This window comes from Leucopleurus acutus (assembly GCF_964270905.1).
Source record: "Leucopleurus acutus genome assembly, chromosome: 2".
NCBI lineage: Eukaryota > Metazoa > Chordata > Mammalia > Artiodactyla > Delphinidae > Leucopleurus > Leucopleurus acutus.
The window spans coordinates 92,287,935-92,304,259 of record NC_139143.1 but is presented as its reverse complement, the minus strand read 5'-3'; the positions used below and the strand labels follow the sequence as shown (position 1 = coordinate 92,304,259).

The window sequence follows — 16,325 nt, the reverse complement described above, 5'->3', positions numbered from 1 at the left end:
GATATATGAATTTGGGGGGGGGTACAAACATTTAGTCCATAGCAATTTTATTCTTTTAAATTTGTTGAGGTTCACTTTATGGCCCAGAATATGGTCTGTCTTGGTGAATGATCTATAGGTGCTTGAAACAAATGTATGTTATGCTATTGTTGGTGGAGTGTACTATAAATGTCAATTAAACCTAATTAGTTAGTTGTGTTGTTCAGGTTTTATATATTTTTGCTGACTTTCTGCCTAGTAATTCTATCAGTAGCTGAAAGAGGGGTGTTAAAGTCCCCAACTTTGTCTGTTTCCTTGCTCAGCTCCGAAAGTTTTTAAAAACAGTTTCACTGACATATAATTTATGTACTATATAATCATCCATTTAAAGTGTACAACTCAGTGGTTTTTACATATATTGACAGTTACTGAGAGTTGTGCAACCATCACTGCTACGTAGTTTTAGAATATATGTATCAACCCCCCAGCAGCAATTATACCTGCCCCTTGGCTCCCATCAACAAATTCACTAGCTCTAGTCAATCAGTGATCTACTTTTATTTCTATAAGATTTACCTTTTCTAGATATTTCACTTAAATGAAATCATATAATATATGGTCTTGTTTCACTGAGCATAATGTCTTCAAGGTCCAACCATGTCCTAGCATATATCAGTACTTCATTCCTTTTTATTGCTGAATAATATTTTGTTATATGGGTATACTGTTTTATTTATCCATTTATCAATTGATGGAAATTTCGGTTGTTTCCATTTTGACTATTAAGAATAATGCTGTTAAGAATATTTGTGTACAAGTTTTGTGAGGATATATGTTTTCATTTCTCTTGATTATATATGTAGAAGTAGAATTGCTGGGTAATATGGTGTCTCTATATTTTAAGATACTGCCCAACTGATCTCTAAACCAACTGTACCATTTTGCATTCCCACTAGTAGTGCATGAAGGTCTCAGTTTTTCCACAACCTCACCAATACTTGTTGTTGTCTTTTTTTGATATAATCATCCATGTGGGTGTGGCATGGTATATATCATTTTTGTTTTGATTTGTATTTCTTTAATGCCTAATGATTTTGATCATCTTTTCACGTGCTATTGGCCATTTGTATATCGTTTTTGGAGAAATATCTATTCAGATACTTTGCGTATTTTAAAATTAGGTTACCTATTTTTTTAGTGTTGAGTTTTAAGAGTTCTTTATATATTCTAGATACAAGTCCCTTATCTGATATAAGATCTTTAAAAATTTTCTCCCATTCTTTGAATTGTCTTTTCAGTTTCTTGATGGTATCATTTGTAGCACAAAGTCTTTAATTTGATGAAATTCAATTTCAATTCTTGGGAGAAATCCTACTTTGTCATGACATATAATCTTTGTATTCTGCTAGATTTGGTTTGCTAGTATTTTGTTGAGCAATTTTTGCACCTAGATTCATAACAAAGATTGGTCTGTAGTTTTTTGTGATGATTTTTTCCTTAGGCTTCACATCTTTTTTTTTTTTTTTTTTTGCGGTACGCGGGCCTCTCACTGTTGTGGCCTCTCCCATTGCAGAGCACAGGCTCCGGACGCGCAGGCTCAGCGGCCATGGCTCACAGGCTCAGCCGCTCCGCGGCATGTGGGATCTTCCCGTACTGGGGCACGAACCCGTGTCCCCTGCATCGGCAGGTGGACTCTCAACCACTGCGCCACCAGGGAAGCCCAGGCTTCACATCTTTTAACCAACTCAAGCTGAAGCCCTGGAGCCCATGTGTCTATCCAACAGGATAAGCTATGGTTATTCATTTTTGCCATTTTTCCAATCTCTCTTCCAAGCTGTATTTCCTCACGCACCAAATTTTATGAGGGAAAAGATAAGAATATCATGATTTGGTATACCTCACTTACAAGGTGATGAGAGGTGGACCCAGGGATAAGGACAAAATCACGTGTTTTTTCAGTGAATCTCATATTTTTTATGTTTTCTGCTCCTTCAGGGGAATCTTTTCTTCTTTTTTACATTTTGTCTTTTGACTTTATTTCTAATATGTTCTATTTATTGGCAAGGATAATTAATTCTATATGGGTATGGTTGTTATGCTTTTTTGTCCAGACCAGAGAGACCAAAATGATAAGATTTAGTCATTTTTCATGCGTTTCCTAGGCTTCTTTTTCTTGGACTGCCTGCTTATCCCCTCAGATTTCTTCTTACAAATTCAGGTATATTAGTGACAATTCTTCTCATTATTATATGTGTTCACTTTCACCAATACCATGTAAGTAGTGATTAGGTTAGGAGACACATTGAGTCAAATCAGCACAGCTGTACTCTGTATCTTTCATGCTGAACCTTCACTAGAATCAGAGATTATGACCTGGTATGGTATGTTTCTGTCGTTGAATTCATTTTTGCCGGTTCTTGACTACTTACTTTTTCTCCCTCCCTTTACACTTTTTTGTTAGTGTAGGGAGAGGAAGATTTTATAATCTGCCTTCACTCTTCCACCTTTACCAAACAGTTTGATCTACTGTATCAGTTTTTTTTTGACATCTACTTTAACTTTGTTATGTATTTTTTCTGTTTGATCAATCATGAGCTGAAAGAAGGAGTTAAGAGTTTATTACTGTTATATTTCTCTTCTTTGTGAGTTCTCGACCAGTTTTGCTTTACATGTTTTGATGAATACTATTCATTGTGTAAAAGTTTATACTAATTAATTGCTCCTTGGAAACTGTATCTTTCATCTTTGTCCTTTTTGCTTTGAAGCCAGCTTTGCCTGATATTTATGTTGTGATCCTAACTTTCTTTTTGGACTTGTTTGTCTTATATGTTTTTGTCCATTTCTTATTAACCCTGGTGGAGTCTCTAATCTGAGAGTCTCTTTTTCTTTAGTAGCTTATTTTTTCCAATAGTATTTATTGATACGATTCATATTTTTAAATTATTCTTGCATTTCTGAAATGAACTCTATTTGGTCATGAAGTATTTTTAATGTGATGCTGGATTCTGTTTGCTAATATTTTTACTTAATACCTTCATATTGATATTCATAAGATAGAATGGTTATAGTTTTACTTTTTTTAATCATGGTAAAAATATGTATCATTAAATTTACCATCCATCTTAACACTTTTTAAGTGTATACAGTTTAATAGTTTTAAGCATATACATATTGTTGTACAATAGATCTCTAGAACTTTTTAATCTTGCAAAACTGGAAGTCTAAATCCATTAAACACTAATTCCCCTTCCAACCACCTTTTTTCTGTTTCTATGATTTTAACTACCTTTGATACTTCATATGAGTAGAACCATGCAGTATTTGTCTTTCTGTAACTGGATTATTTCAATTAGCATAATGTCTTCAGGGTTCATCCATTTGTAGCATGTGACAGAATTTCCTTTTTTTTTTTTTAAGGCAGTCTGATATTCCATTGCATGTATATACCACATGGATGAATATCCATTCATCTGTGATGGACATTTAGGTTGCTTCCACCTCTTGGCTATTGTGATTAATGTTGTAATTGATGAACATGGGTGTGCAAATGTCTCTTGGAGACCCTGCTGTGAATTCTTTTGGATATATACCCAAAAGTGGGATTCCTGGATCATATGGTCATTCTATTATTAATTTTTGAGGAACCACCATACAGTCTTCTGTAGCAACTGTACCATTTTACATTTCTGCCAATAGTGTGCAAGGGTTCCGATTTCTCTGCATCCTTGCCAACACTTATTTTCTATTAATTTGGTAGTGGTCATCCTCCTAAGGAGTGTGAGTGATAGCTCATTGTAGTTTTGATTTGCATTTCTCTTATAATTAGTGATGTTGGGCATCTTTTCATACGCTTGTTGGCCATTTGTATATCCTCTTTGGAGAATCGTCTATTCATGTCCTTTGCCCATTTAAAAATTATTTGGTTTTTTTGGTTGAGTTGTGTGAGTTCCTTACATATTCTGGATATTAACCCTTATCAATATGATATATATTTTAATCATGCTTTTGCCATTTTATTTTACATTGCATATTAATATTTATTTTATTGTCTTTTTCTCTAAATTTTATGTGTGTGTAGTTTTGGTTGATTTGGGACGTGTATATAGTTTTTTAAATTATTTTACTCATTACCTTTATATTTTTAAACAGTATATCTAACACTTTCTCTTACTGCCTATTCTTTTGCATATACAATTTTTATGTTTAATTACTTTACATTATCAGGATTAATAAAAACACATATTCTGTAATCACAATTCCATTATTTAAGTTGAGCTCATGTTTCGTATGAAACTTTTTTTTAGTTTTCAATTTTGATCCTAGTCAATATGCCAATCCCGATTTTGACCTATTTTACATACCAGTTGGTATGAAGAAATTGTTGCCGAATGACAGTCTTAGCTTCCACTTAAAATAGGTTGGCTTTGTGAGACTGTACTAAATCACCTTTCCTATATCTTTCATCTCTTGATGGTGCCTTAATCTCTGCTTAGTGAGATGTGATATTTTGTATATTTGTTTACATTCTTGATATGGAAGGAGAGTTCTAAAGTCTTCCAATTGGTCCTTCCAAATATAAAAATCTCTCACTCTGTAGTCAGAACCAATATGGGGATTTTGCCACTTACTGAGTTTATCTGTTCAGCTGTATATTCAGGATCTAAAGAAATGACCACAGGATAGGTTTATGGTTCCATGGGCTCCCCATGAGGTGGACTTGGATTAAGTGCTATTTATCACTTGACCCCAGTACACCTGCGCTCAAACTAGTGAAAAAATAATAACATTATGGGTTACAAGAATTGGTGTTAGCTAATAGTCAATGTCCAATTACCCATAAGTCTTAGTATTTCTCTCAGTGCACATGGTGGTAGGAAGGATTCAGTATGAATTTGTGATATTATTGCAAAATCCTTCCACAATAGTACCAAGCTTTTGTTTAATTTAGAGGGTTCTAGGTTTGTAAATTTATTCAGGTCTGAAATTTGGGCACAGGGCTATCATATTCTACTCCTGTGCCTCAAGTCAATCCTCTCTTTGCCAGACCATATTACACGCATTTTTTAGTTACTCAGATTAAATAGGTACCTTAGTGGACTGCCCATCACTTTGGTCTTAGGGAACTCATGATTAATTAGACACTAGCAAAGATACACCTTTGTATATGAGCTAATTCACACCTTGGAAACCCATGTTGTATTAGAACAGACTGTACTAAGATCTCCGGAGTAGCAAAAGTCAGAGTTGTAGAGAAAGTGCAGTTTTGGGAGGTGCTTTCTCCCTTCCATCCTCTAGAAGCCAAGATATGTATTCTGAGAAGCAGTGTAATTTAGCCAGTTTAGAGGGTATACTTTATCCTAGAAGACAGCATTTCATCCCCATAGAGTAGACCCCAGTTGTGATAACTGAAGATCAACTATTGGTAGTTGATAGAATACATAATAAGAGCAGTGACTACTGTTACATCAGCTTATTGCCAGCTTCTTTCATGGTGAAGTGTGTTCTCTGGTTAGGAGCAGCACTTTAGGAGAGATACCATGGTGTACACAGACATTCAGTGAGTGCAGGTATTGGCATAGGCATCATGGGCAGGCAAGGCGAGTTTGCCTAAAGTTGTGCTTATTGATACTTTTTCTTCTCTGAGACCTTTAAGGCTCCTTGGAGCTGTAACCATTCTGTTTTCCAGATGATTGTCATATTAAAGGCATTGCACATATTCTTTTCTCTAGGCCAGGGTTAATTTTTCTTTTTTTCTCACTGAATACACATGCCCTAATCTCCAGCAAAATGTATTGTTTCCTGGAGTACTAGAGAAATGATGTATTATTTTGTAAGTATTTTGTACTCTTTTTGTACTTTCTTTTTCTCTCTCATACCTGTTTATCTCAAGTTGAAAATTGATTATTCAGTGTCCAACTGAATTGCTTTTCTCCATACACAGAGAAAAAGGGAATTCTGCCTCTAAAGGCTCACAATATTTTGGATCTCTTTGCAGCTCTTTACAGTTAGTTACTTGTATATACCCTTACTTTATAAGCTGATCCATCCACTTCATTTTACAAATGAGAAAGCTGAGATTCAGTGTTTTAAAGGACTTAATGAGTCCACAGATAACTACTGACAGATCAGAATTTTTAAAAAAGATAATCAAAATCAAATAACATACCTTTGTAGAAAGGAACTAATTTGTTTTTCTTTTCATTATTTTATAAGATTTAGAAGGCAGTATTCTTTGTTAATACTTCTTAGGAAAGATTTGATAATAGGAACAGTAATTTTTTATAATAGTAATGACTACATTGTATGTACTTGATATTCATTTTTAATAGGCAAACCTCAAAAGAGAGGCAAAAGAAAACACAGTTACTCTCAAAGAAAAAAAAGACAAGGTAAGAGTTTTATATAACTCTCATAGATTTCTTTATAACCATTTCACTTTCTAACATCTACTTAGTAAATTTTTTTGTTCATAAATGGGAAAATAACATCAAAAATATATCACACAGAAGATGTGGTACATATATACAATGGAATATTACTCAGCCATTAAAAAGAACAAAATAATGCCATTTGCTGGAACATGGATGGACCTAGAGATTATCATGCTAAGTGAGGTTAAGTCAGACAGAGAAAGACAAGTATCATATGATATTGCTTATATGTGGAATCTACAAATGAACTTACCTACAAAACAGAAATAGAGTTACAGATGTAGAAAATAAACTTATGGTTACTAAGGGGTAAAGGGTGAGGGAGGGATAAATTGGAAGATTGGGATTGACATATATACCCACTGCTATATAAAAATACATAACTAATAAGGACCTATGGTATAGCACAGGGAACTCTATTCAATACTCTGTAATGGCCGATATGGGAAAAGAATCTAAAAAAGACTGGATATATGTATATGTATAACAGATTCACTTTGCTGTACCCCTGAAACTAATACAACATTGTAAATCAACTATACCCCAATAAAAATTAAATATATATATATATCACACAATTTCATTTCCAAAATTGTTTCTTTCTATTTATTAATTCAAAAGCATTAGCTAAAAAATTTCAAAGCATTTGTCATTTGGAAATTTAGAGATTTTATTCTTTTATAGTTTTTATTATAGCATTAAATTAGTTAGGTACTTCTGTGTTTCTTGAGAAATTTCCAACATTGGGGGAAAATATTTCAATTAAAAATTCTAAAGCTCATGTTTAGATTGTGTTTAATTTTGAGGTTTGAGAGGGCTAAATAAATGACATCTTGCTCTCTTAAGTCTAAGCCAACTGAGAAAGGCAGTGAAAATCAACATAATATCTTTATTATTGACAAATAACATTGGACAGTGTGGCTTATATTTGAAGGCAACAGGATTTCTTAATCCTGAAATCCTAAATTAAACAAGTTTATCTACCCAATCACAGGTAGAGCTAGACTGGGACAAGTGTACCTACTTGAATGGCCTGCTCTTGTAAAATGTATGGCATAGAGTAGAATGTGTGCTTCTTCTGGTACCCAAGAGGAGGAGTAAGGAAGGGGCTGAACTATATGTCCCCCGTTACTCCTTTCATATTCAACAATCCCATTAAGTCATTGCTGTTTCTCTAAGAAAGCAGAGAGAAGTTAAGAATGTTCCCTGTACATAGAAGGGAGCATCAGGTATGAGAAAGGGAGGTTATATTCAGCTTCTAATCCAGTTGGTAATATAGAATTATTACAGAAGAGTTTTATTGCAAATTTTAGTTAAAATGATTAAATATTCCTTATACGCAGTGATGTAATCTCCTAAGTCCCTACAGAAGTTGCTTTAACTATAAACTGAAAGTAACAGAGTATATTGTTTGTCTTGTTTGTTTGTATATTGTTTGTATATGTTTGTTTAACATAAGAGTATGTTGTTTGTCTATACCAAACAACAATATTCAGTTTTTTTGTATAGACAGTGATATAATTTTGTTACATTTGGGTTCAAAGAGAAGAAAGAAAGAAATATTGCACCTGTGAGTGAATATTAGGTGCTTCATATGTCCGGACACTGTGATAGATATTTGAAAACATTATATTTGGAGAAATTATTGTTATATTAAAATTAGCCAGGAGGGTTAGATATAGTCTAAGCGAAGTGTCTGATGAAGATGATAAATTGGTTAAACTCCAATATTTATTTCTAAATATAGAATGTGTTCATATTATGAAAGTATATATCACATATTCTTATAGAGTTGTTTTGATTCATGTATAATTCCAGTAACATGTCTATTATTTATGTATGTTATCAAGTAGATTAGATAATTCCCTATATTTTATCTGGGTGTCTAGATATATATATATTGCAAATAATGAGAAAATGATGAAATGAAAAGATTTAAATAGACTTTTGTGTGCTATGCTTTATTCCAACAATATTGAAGTATCACAAGCCTTATATGTAATAATCATTAGGTTTATCAAACATTTCTGAGGTTGGGAATGTTATTTCTTCATGCTTCAGTTTTATCACCTAGGGATAATAGTACCTTTTTCCTAAAGTTGTTATGAAGATTAAATGAGATTATTATCTCATTTAATGCTTTGTGAAGCATTTAAAATAGTGCTTGGCAGGGAGATCAGCTTGGTGCTTTGTGACCGCCTGGAGGGGTGGGATAGGGAGGGTGGGAGGGAGGGAGATGCAAGAGGGAAGAGATATGGGAACATATGTATATGTATAACTGATTCACTTTGTTATAAAGCAGAAACTAATACACCATTGTAAAGCTGGTATACTTTATACTCCAATAAAGATGTATTAAAAATAATAATAAAATAAAATAGTGCTTGGCACATAGGAAATACCGAATAAATGTTTGTTTAAAAAGAACAACAGAGAAAATCATGAATGTTCTGTATATATTCATCATTGGAAATGTAATATTCAGAAAAGAATGTAACTTGTAGGAAAGTATATACATTTTCATGATGTATTACAAAGAGGGTTATTTCAGTAGTCTAGAATGCTGGTGCATTTTCTTTTAGGCTACTAGGGAAATGTTAGATTCCAAGATATGACCACAGGGTGGTGTAGTTGCTATTCTCAGTCCTTTTGGGTAAGAAAAATTTGTCCATGAAAGCAGTTACATTTTGGAGATTTTGAGGATGACTCCTGATGAGTCCAGAGAGCGGAAGAAAATTTGCTTTCATCAAAATTGTGTTATCAGCTATGATATAGAAATATTTATGGAAAAAGATATAGAAATGCAACTCTGTGGAAAAAATGCTGCCAAAATTCATACCTATTGGAAAAAGGATAATGAAGTGAGATCACTAGAACTGGGCAAGAAACCTTCAAATTACCTCATTTAGCTCCTTTTTAAAAATTTATATTTTATTTTTAAATTGAGGTATAGTTTCCTTACAGTATTATATAAGTTTCAGGTATACAACATAGAGATTCACAAATTTTAAATGTTATACTCCATTTATAGTTATTATAAAATATTGGGTATATTCTCTGTGCTGTACACTATATCCTTGTAGCTTATTTATTTTATACATAGTAGTTTGTGCCTTCTAATCAGCTACCTTTATCTTGCCCTGAAAAATTTCCTGAAAATTTCTCTAGTTCTTTACTTTCATAATTTTTCTTCTCTATTTCTTTTTTTTGGAGGGGAATGAAGCTGGTGGATAGGAAAAGCTGATATTTTTATAGTTGATAGAGAAAATATGAAAGCATAAAAGAGAATGCCCTTTGGCTGTTAGGCTGTTGGAATGAACCTCAGATTAAGATTTTTTTGCCACCAGGAATAGAGATTTTTCTCTGGAGAATTCTCAACTTTTGGTCAAATAGGGAGTTGAGATGTCTTACTTGTTTTTATAGCAGCTCTGTGAAGACAAAGGGGGCAGATACCACTTTCATCTTAAATGGCAAAATAAAGTGACAAAGAAGATAAGTGAAATTTATTCAAAGTTATCTAATCAATACTAAATTTGGGGGTAAATTCTAGTTTATTTCAGTGATATTTCTTCTAGTTGTTGTACTTTAATTAAAATGACATTTAATGATGACTTTATTCATTTTTGTTGTTCAATATAGAAAACACGGACATCTTTATTGGAAACACCTGAAACTAGTTGTTGGAAACTTGATTCTAAAGCAGCTCCTTCACAAAATAAATCTGGAAACTTCCCATCAGCTGATCACGGCAAATCAAAAGATAAAAGAGACTGTCTGTGGACATCTGCCAAAAATACTTTATCTACACCATTACCAAAGGTTTGTTGCTAAAATTTCTAAGAAAGTAGTAATTTTTTTTATAAAAAAGAAGTCTCTGTTATCACATACCATATATCTGGTATCACACACATAGACATGAAACCATTTTCTTTAAAGTTTCAATTATTTGTTATACCAGCACGAAATGGTTTCATTTTTTTAAATCTATCACTGTTCACAACTTAATGACATCTTGGGCAAATTTTATCACTTTCTGGTATTCACCAGTGCATAGGACCCTGATGTACAAAATCTGGTTTTGACTTGCATTTTCCAGTATGACCTCAGTTACCTCCCTTTGCTGTTTACTCCTCATCATCTTGCTGCTGGAGTCTTTTACTTAGCAGTCAGCCCTGTGGAGCAGGTGCCACTAACAAGGTGGCTCATTGCTAGCTATCTTCGACATGTCCACTTAATCCATGGGGAATTCATTCAACCTTTCAATGCTAAATGGTGGTGCATAATGCTCTACTTCTGACTCCCCGTTTCCCGCTCTCTGCCATCTATCTCTCTCTAATTTCTTTTTACTTTGCTCAGGGAGACACAAAGACAGATAAACAAATTTTCTGCTTAGGTTTATATCCATTTAGGGAATGAGATGCCAGTATCCCCTTCTTATAAGGCTGCTTTTTAAAGTTATATCCTCACTTGTCTTGGGAGTCGCGGGGCAGAGTATTTCAACCTGTCTTTACCCCCTAAGTGGAAATTTTGTGCTTTAACCTCCCAGTTTCCTTAAAATAACTGGGAATAAGAGAGGTATTTGGTGATTGTTGGGCCTGTTCTACCACCTTTTAATAAGCCTTAGAGAAGGAGCTGGCCTTAATTATAGGTAGCTTTCTTTAGAGTATGTGTTACTGGCACTTTCCCCCAGCTTTGTGCTTTAGTTGACAATTCCAGAGCAAAAGAAAGAGTTACACTCATATCCTGTTATATATACAATATTATGCACCTCGTGGAATTTATGAAAATTAGTAAAGTACATAGATTAGCGAGGCTTTTTAAAAAAAGATATATTGTTTTTATTTTATTTTTATCGTATTTTTAAAAAAAGAATAGTTTCTTTTTTAGCAAGCCTTTTATATAAAATTATTTTGTTGTATTTACTATTCTGTTATTCAAAATATGAAATGATCTCTGTTGAAGAATGACCTTACTTAAAAAAGATTTTTATTGAAATATATGCAAGAAAATGCACAGATCATAATTATACAACTTGATGAATCTTTACAAACCAAACTTAACCTTATTACTAGCACTCAGATTAAAAGAGACTATTACTATCACTTCAGAATAGTTGATTGTTTCCCCTTCCAGTCACTAGCCCTTCCTCCAAGTCCAACTGCTGTCCCAAATTCTAGTATTAGATGTACCTGTTTTTGCATTTTCTATAATTAGAATCATATTCTTTTTGTTTTGACATTTTCCACTTAACATTATGTTTATGAGATTCATCCACATTGTTGCTTGAAGTTGCTTTATTTTTATTTGGTATTTCATGGTGTGACTGTACCACAGCTTATTTATCCCTTATAATGTTAATGGACATTTGGTTAGCTTCCAGAGTGGACTTTTATGAATAGCATTGCTATAAAAATGTATTGCTTGACATGTACGCATCTTGGTTGGGTATGTCCATAGAAGTGAAATTGCTGGGTTACAGGGTTATGCATAATATATTCCATGTTAACAGATACAGCCTGAGCTGTTTTTACTCTGATACAAAATGTGTGTGTATCTTTTCCCACACCAGCCAATTCTCCAGTTCTCCAGACATCAACTAGGCGTCCTGCAATTTGATTCACTTCTGACACTGTAGTTAATGTAGTTAATGTAGACCCCACAAGTTAAGGGCTCAGTCCCACAAGGCTTCCATTTTAGACACCGTTCTGGCTTGCCACTTGTACTACTGACCAACTGGCTATAAATTCCCCCTTCTCAGGTTTAATAATTTGCTAGAATGACTCACAGAACTCAGGAAATTACTTTACTTGCTATTAACAGTTTTTATAAAGGACACAATTTGGGAACAGCCAAATAGAAAAAATGCATAGGGCACAAGGTATGGGGAAAGGGGCACAGAAGCTTCCATGCCTCTCCGTGAATGCTACCCTCCCAACACCTCCATGTGTCTACCAACCTGGAAGCTCTCTGAACCTCATTGTTTAGGGGTTTTATGGAGGTTTCATTACATGGCATGATTTGTTAAATCATCGGCCATTGGTGATTAACTCAGTCTTTAACCCATCTCCCCTCCTAGGAGTTCAGGGGGTGGGGTGAAAGGTTCCAAACTTCTAATCATGCCTTGGTCTTCCTGGCAACCAGCCACCATCCTGAAGCTATCATCCTGAAGCACCCCCTACCACCAGTTATTTCATTAGCATAAACTCAGGTAAGTTGAAAGGAGCTCATTATGAATAACAAAAAACTCTCCTATCAACATCACTGGGGACAAAGACCAAATATTATACCAAAAGATGCCTCCTGTCAACCCTGTCACTCAGGAAATACAAGGGTTTTAGAAGTTGTGTCAGGAACCAAGGACAAAGACCAAATATATATATATATTTCTTATTGTATCACACTGCCAATCATGTTTTTAAAAAAATTATTGTACCAATTTATTGTACCAAATATTGTACATTCTGGCTACCAGTGAATGAGAGTTCTGATTGCTGTGCATCCTTGTCACCACATGGTATTTTTCATCTTTTTATTTTGGCTATTCTAGTGGTGTGGTGACCTTTTTATTTCAAATGAAGTTTTATTTTGCAATTAATTTTAGATCTATGGAAAAGTTACAAACATAATACAGAGAATCCCTTTATATTCCTCACACAGTTTTCACCATTGTTAACATCTTACATTACCATGTACATTTGTCAAAACTAAGAATCATTCATTGGTACATTACTATTAACTAGACTTCAGACTTGATTTGGATTTCACAGTTTTTCCGTTAATGTCCTCTTTCTCTTCCAGGATCCAACTCAGGGTACCATACTGTATTTAATTGTCATGTCTTCATCATAATTTTTAATGTAGACATTTATAGCTATAAAATTCTCTCTAAGCAGTGATTTCACTGTATCCCATAAGTCTGTTGTATTTTCCTTTTCATTATCTCAAAGTACTTTCTAATTTCCCTTGTGATTTATTTTTTGACCCATTGGTTATTTAGGAATGCATTGTATTTCCAAATTTGTGATTCTGCTAAGTATCCATCTAGCTGGTTTATAGTGTTGTTCAAGTATTATATTTCCTTGCTGATCTTATGTCTGGTTGTTCTTTTCATTATTGAAAGTGGGGGTATGGAAGTCTCCTACTATTACTGTTGAATAATCTATAATTTTCCCAGTTTTTGGTTCATGTGTTGGGGCCTATATTGTTAGCTGCATGTATACTTCATACCAATTATCTTTTCTTGATGGATTGATTCTTTTACCTTTATAAAATGTTCCTTTTGTCACTACTGATCTTTTTTTTTAAGTATATATTTTATCTGATATTAGCTCTTTTTGTTTACTATTTGCATGGTATATCTTTTATCACCCTTTTACTGCCAACCTATTCATGTTATGGAATCTAAATTGTGTCTTTTGTGGACATCATATAGTTGGATCATGATTTTTTCCATCATTCATTCGGACAATCTCTGCATTTTGATTGGAATGTTTAATCGACTTACATTTAATGTAATTACTAATAATGTAGAACTTAGGTCCACCATTTTGTTCTTTGTTTTCTATATGTCTTATGTCTTGTTATTCCTGTACCTTTCCATTACTGTCTTATTTTGTGATAAATAGGTATTACCTAGTATACCACTTTAATCCTTTTGGTTTTTACTATACTTTTGGAATAAATTTTCTTAGTGATTAGCTGAAAAGTACAGTTAACACCTTAACTTAAATTTAGTTTGAATTAATGTCAGTGTAATTTCAATGGTATATAAAAACTTTGCCCCAATATATCTTTGTTCCCTCTTTCTTTTGTGCTATCATTGTCACATAAGTCACATATTTATACATTTTAAGCCCATCGATACAGTATTATTGCTTTATATATCTGTGTCTAAAATCAGATAGGAAAAACAGAGTTACAAACAAAAATATATTTATACTATCTTTTATGATTACCTATGCAGTGTCCTTTTCTGGTGCTCTTTATTTCTTCATATGAATTTGAGTCTTGTGTTCTTTCATTTCAGCCTGAAGGACTGCCTTTAGTATTTCTTGTGGGGAAGGTCTGCTTGTGACAAATTCTCTCAATTTTTGTTTATCTAGGAATATCTTAATTTCTCCTTCATTTTTGAAGGACAGTTTTGCTGGATATAGAATTATTTGGTAATGGTTCCTTTTAGCATTTGGATATGTCAATCTTTTATGGACTCCCTGGTTTCTCATGAGAAACCAGCCATTAATATTATTGAAGATACCTTGTATATGGTGAGTCCCGTGTCTCTTGCTACTTTCAAGTTTCTCTTTGTTTTTTGACATTTTGGTTATGAGGTGTCTAGGTGTGGATCTCTTTGATTTTATCTTCCTTGGAGCTTATTGGGCCTCTTGGATGTATAGATTAATGTTTACATCAAATTTGGGAGGTTTTCAGTCATTTTTTCAAATATTATTTCTGCCCTTTCTCTTTCTGCTCTCATTCTTTTTTTATTTTTATATTTATTTTTGGGGGGGCTGTGCCATGTGGCTTGCAGGATGTTAGTTCCCCAACCAGGGATTGAACCCAGGCCACTTGCACTGGAAGCACAGAGTCCTAACCATTGGACCACCAGGGAATTCCCTCCACTCTCATTCCCATTATGTGTATGTTGGTATGGTTGATGGTGCCCCACAAGTCTCTGAGGCTCTTTTCATTTTTCTTTTTTCTTCTTTCTGTTACTCAGATTGGATAATATCAGTTGAACTATCTTCAGGTTCATGGATTCTTTCCTCTACCTGCTCAAATCTGAGGTTGAGCCTCTTTAGTGATTTTTCATTTCAGTTATTGTACTTTTCAACTCCAGAATTTCTATTTGGTGCTTTTAAAAATAATTTCTATCCATCTATTGATGTTCCATTTGGTTTGACATTGTCTTTATACTTTCCTTTAGTTCTTTGGACATGGTTTTTCTTATCTCTTACTATAATAAGACTATAAGATTACTATAATATGTTCACTTTGAACATGTTTAAAATAGTTGGTTTAAAGTCTTTGTCTAGGAAGTCCAATAACTAGGTTTCCTTAGGGATAGTTTCTGTTGATTGCTTCCTCACACATGTATGGGCCATTATTTCTTATTTGCACAGCTTATAATTTTCTCTTGAAATCTGAACATTAAAAATAATGTAAGTGACAAATCTGGAAACCAGATTCTCCCTTCTCCTCAAGGTTTGTTGTTTCTGCTTGTCATAGTTTTTATTGTTTGTTTAGTGATTTTTCTAAATTAATTCTGTAAAGTTTGTATTCTTTGAGTGCCACTAAAGTCTCTACTGGTTAGCTTAATGTTCAGCTAATGTTTTAATAGAGATTTCCTTAAATACCTGGATCAATAAATTTCACAATCTTTGCCAAAGGACTATTAAGTTAGTGTTAAGGCATGCTTTCAACACTCAGCCAGAGAGTAGAAAACTCTGCCTTAGCTTTCAGTTTCTGCTTTTGCAGACCTTCAAGATGAGCCACAGGTAAGAGCTTAGGGCCTTCTCATGTCTTTCCTGTGCTTACAGCCCTGTCTGTGAGCATGGCTTTCTGTACTTCCAGGAATATTTCAGAGTTTTTCAAAGCCCCTTGTGGACATCTTATTTCCTAGCTGTCCTTTTAAGGTTTTTGGTTAGTCTGTCATTCACCCAACTGTTAATCATTGCCTCAGGGAGCTGCAAAGTTAAAACACTTGTCTTTAATTGTTTTTGACAAATATTATTCCCTACCCTACACACATCAAGGAGAAAGTTTTTTTTTTTTTTTTTTAACTGAGTGAGCTCTGAGTTGGATCAAATACCAACAGTCCTGTAAATGAAATCATCCAGAGAACCACTAGGCAGGTCAAATAATGACAACTTTTTGGGAATAAAACTTTGAAAGAGCTCCCAGTTCTGTTTTGCTGTG

At 33.8% G+C, this 16,325-nt stretch overlaps 1 protein-coding gene across 2 annotated transcripts in view; it reads left to right on the top strand.

Moving 5' to 3' along the window:
* Nucleotides 1–16,325, top strand: part of SYCP1 (synaptonemal complex protein 1) — a gene marked incomplete at both ends in the record, with an annotated part of 153,453 nt that overhangs the window by 128,174 nt on the left and 8,954 nt on the right. For both annotated transcript variants that reach the window (XM_082832354.1, XM_082832353.1), the window contains 2 exons: nucleotides 6,309–6,368; nucleotides 10,050–10,229. In XM_082832354.1, coding sequence (XP_082688480.1) covers nucleotides 6,309–6,368; nucleotides 10,050–10,229 — 240 coding nt within the window. The remainder of the gene's footprint in view (nucleotides 1–6,308; nucleotides 6,369–10,049; nucleotides 10,230–16,325) is intronic.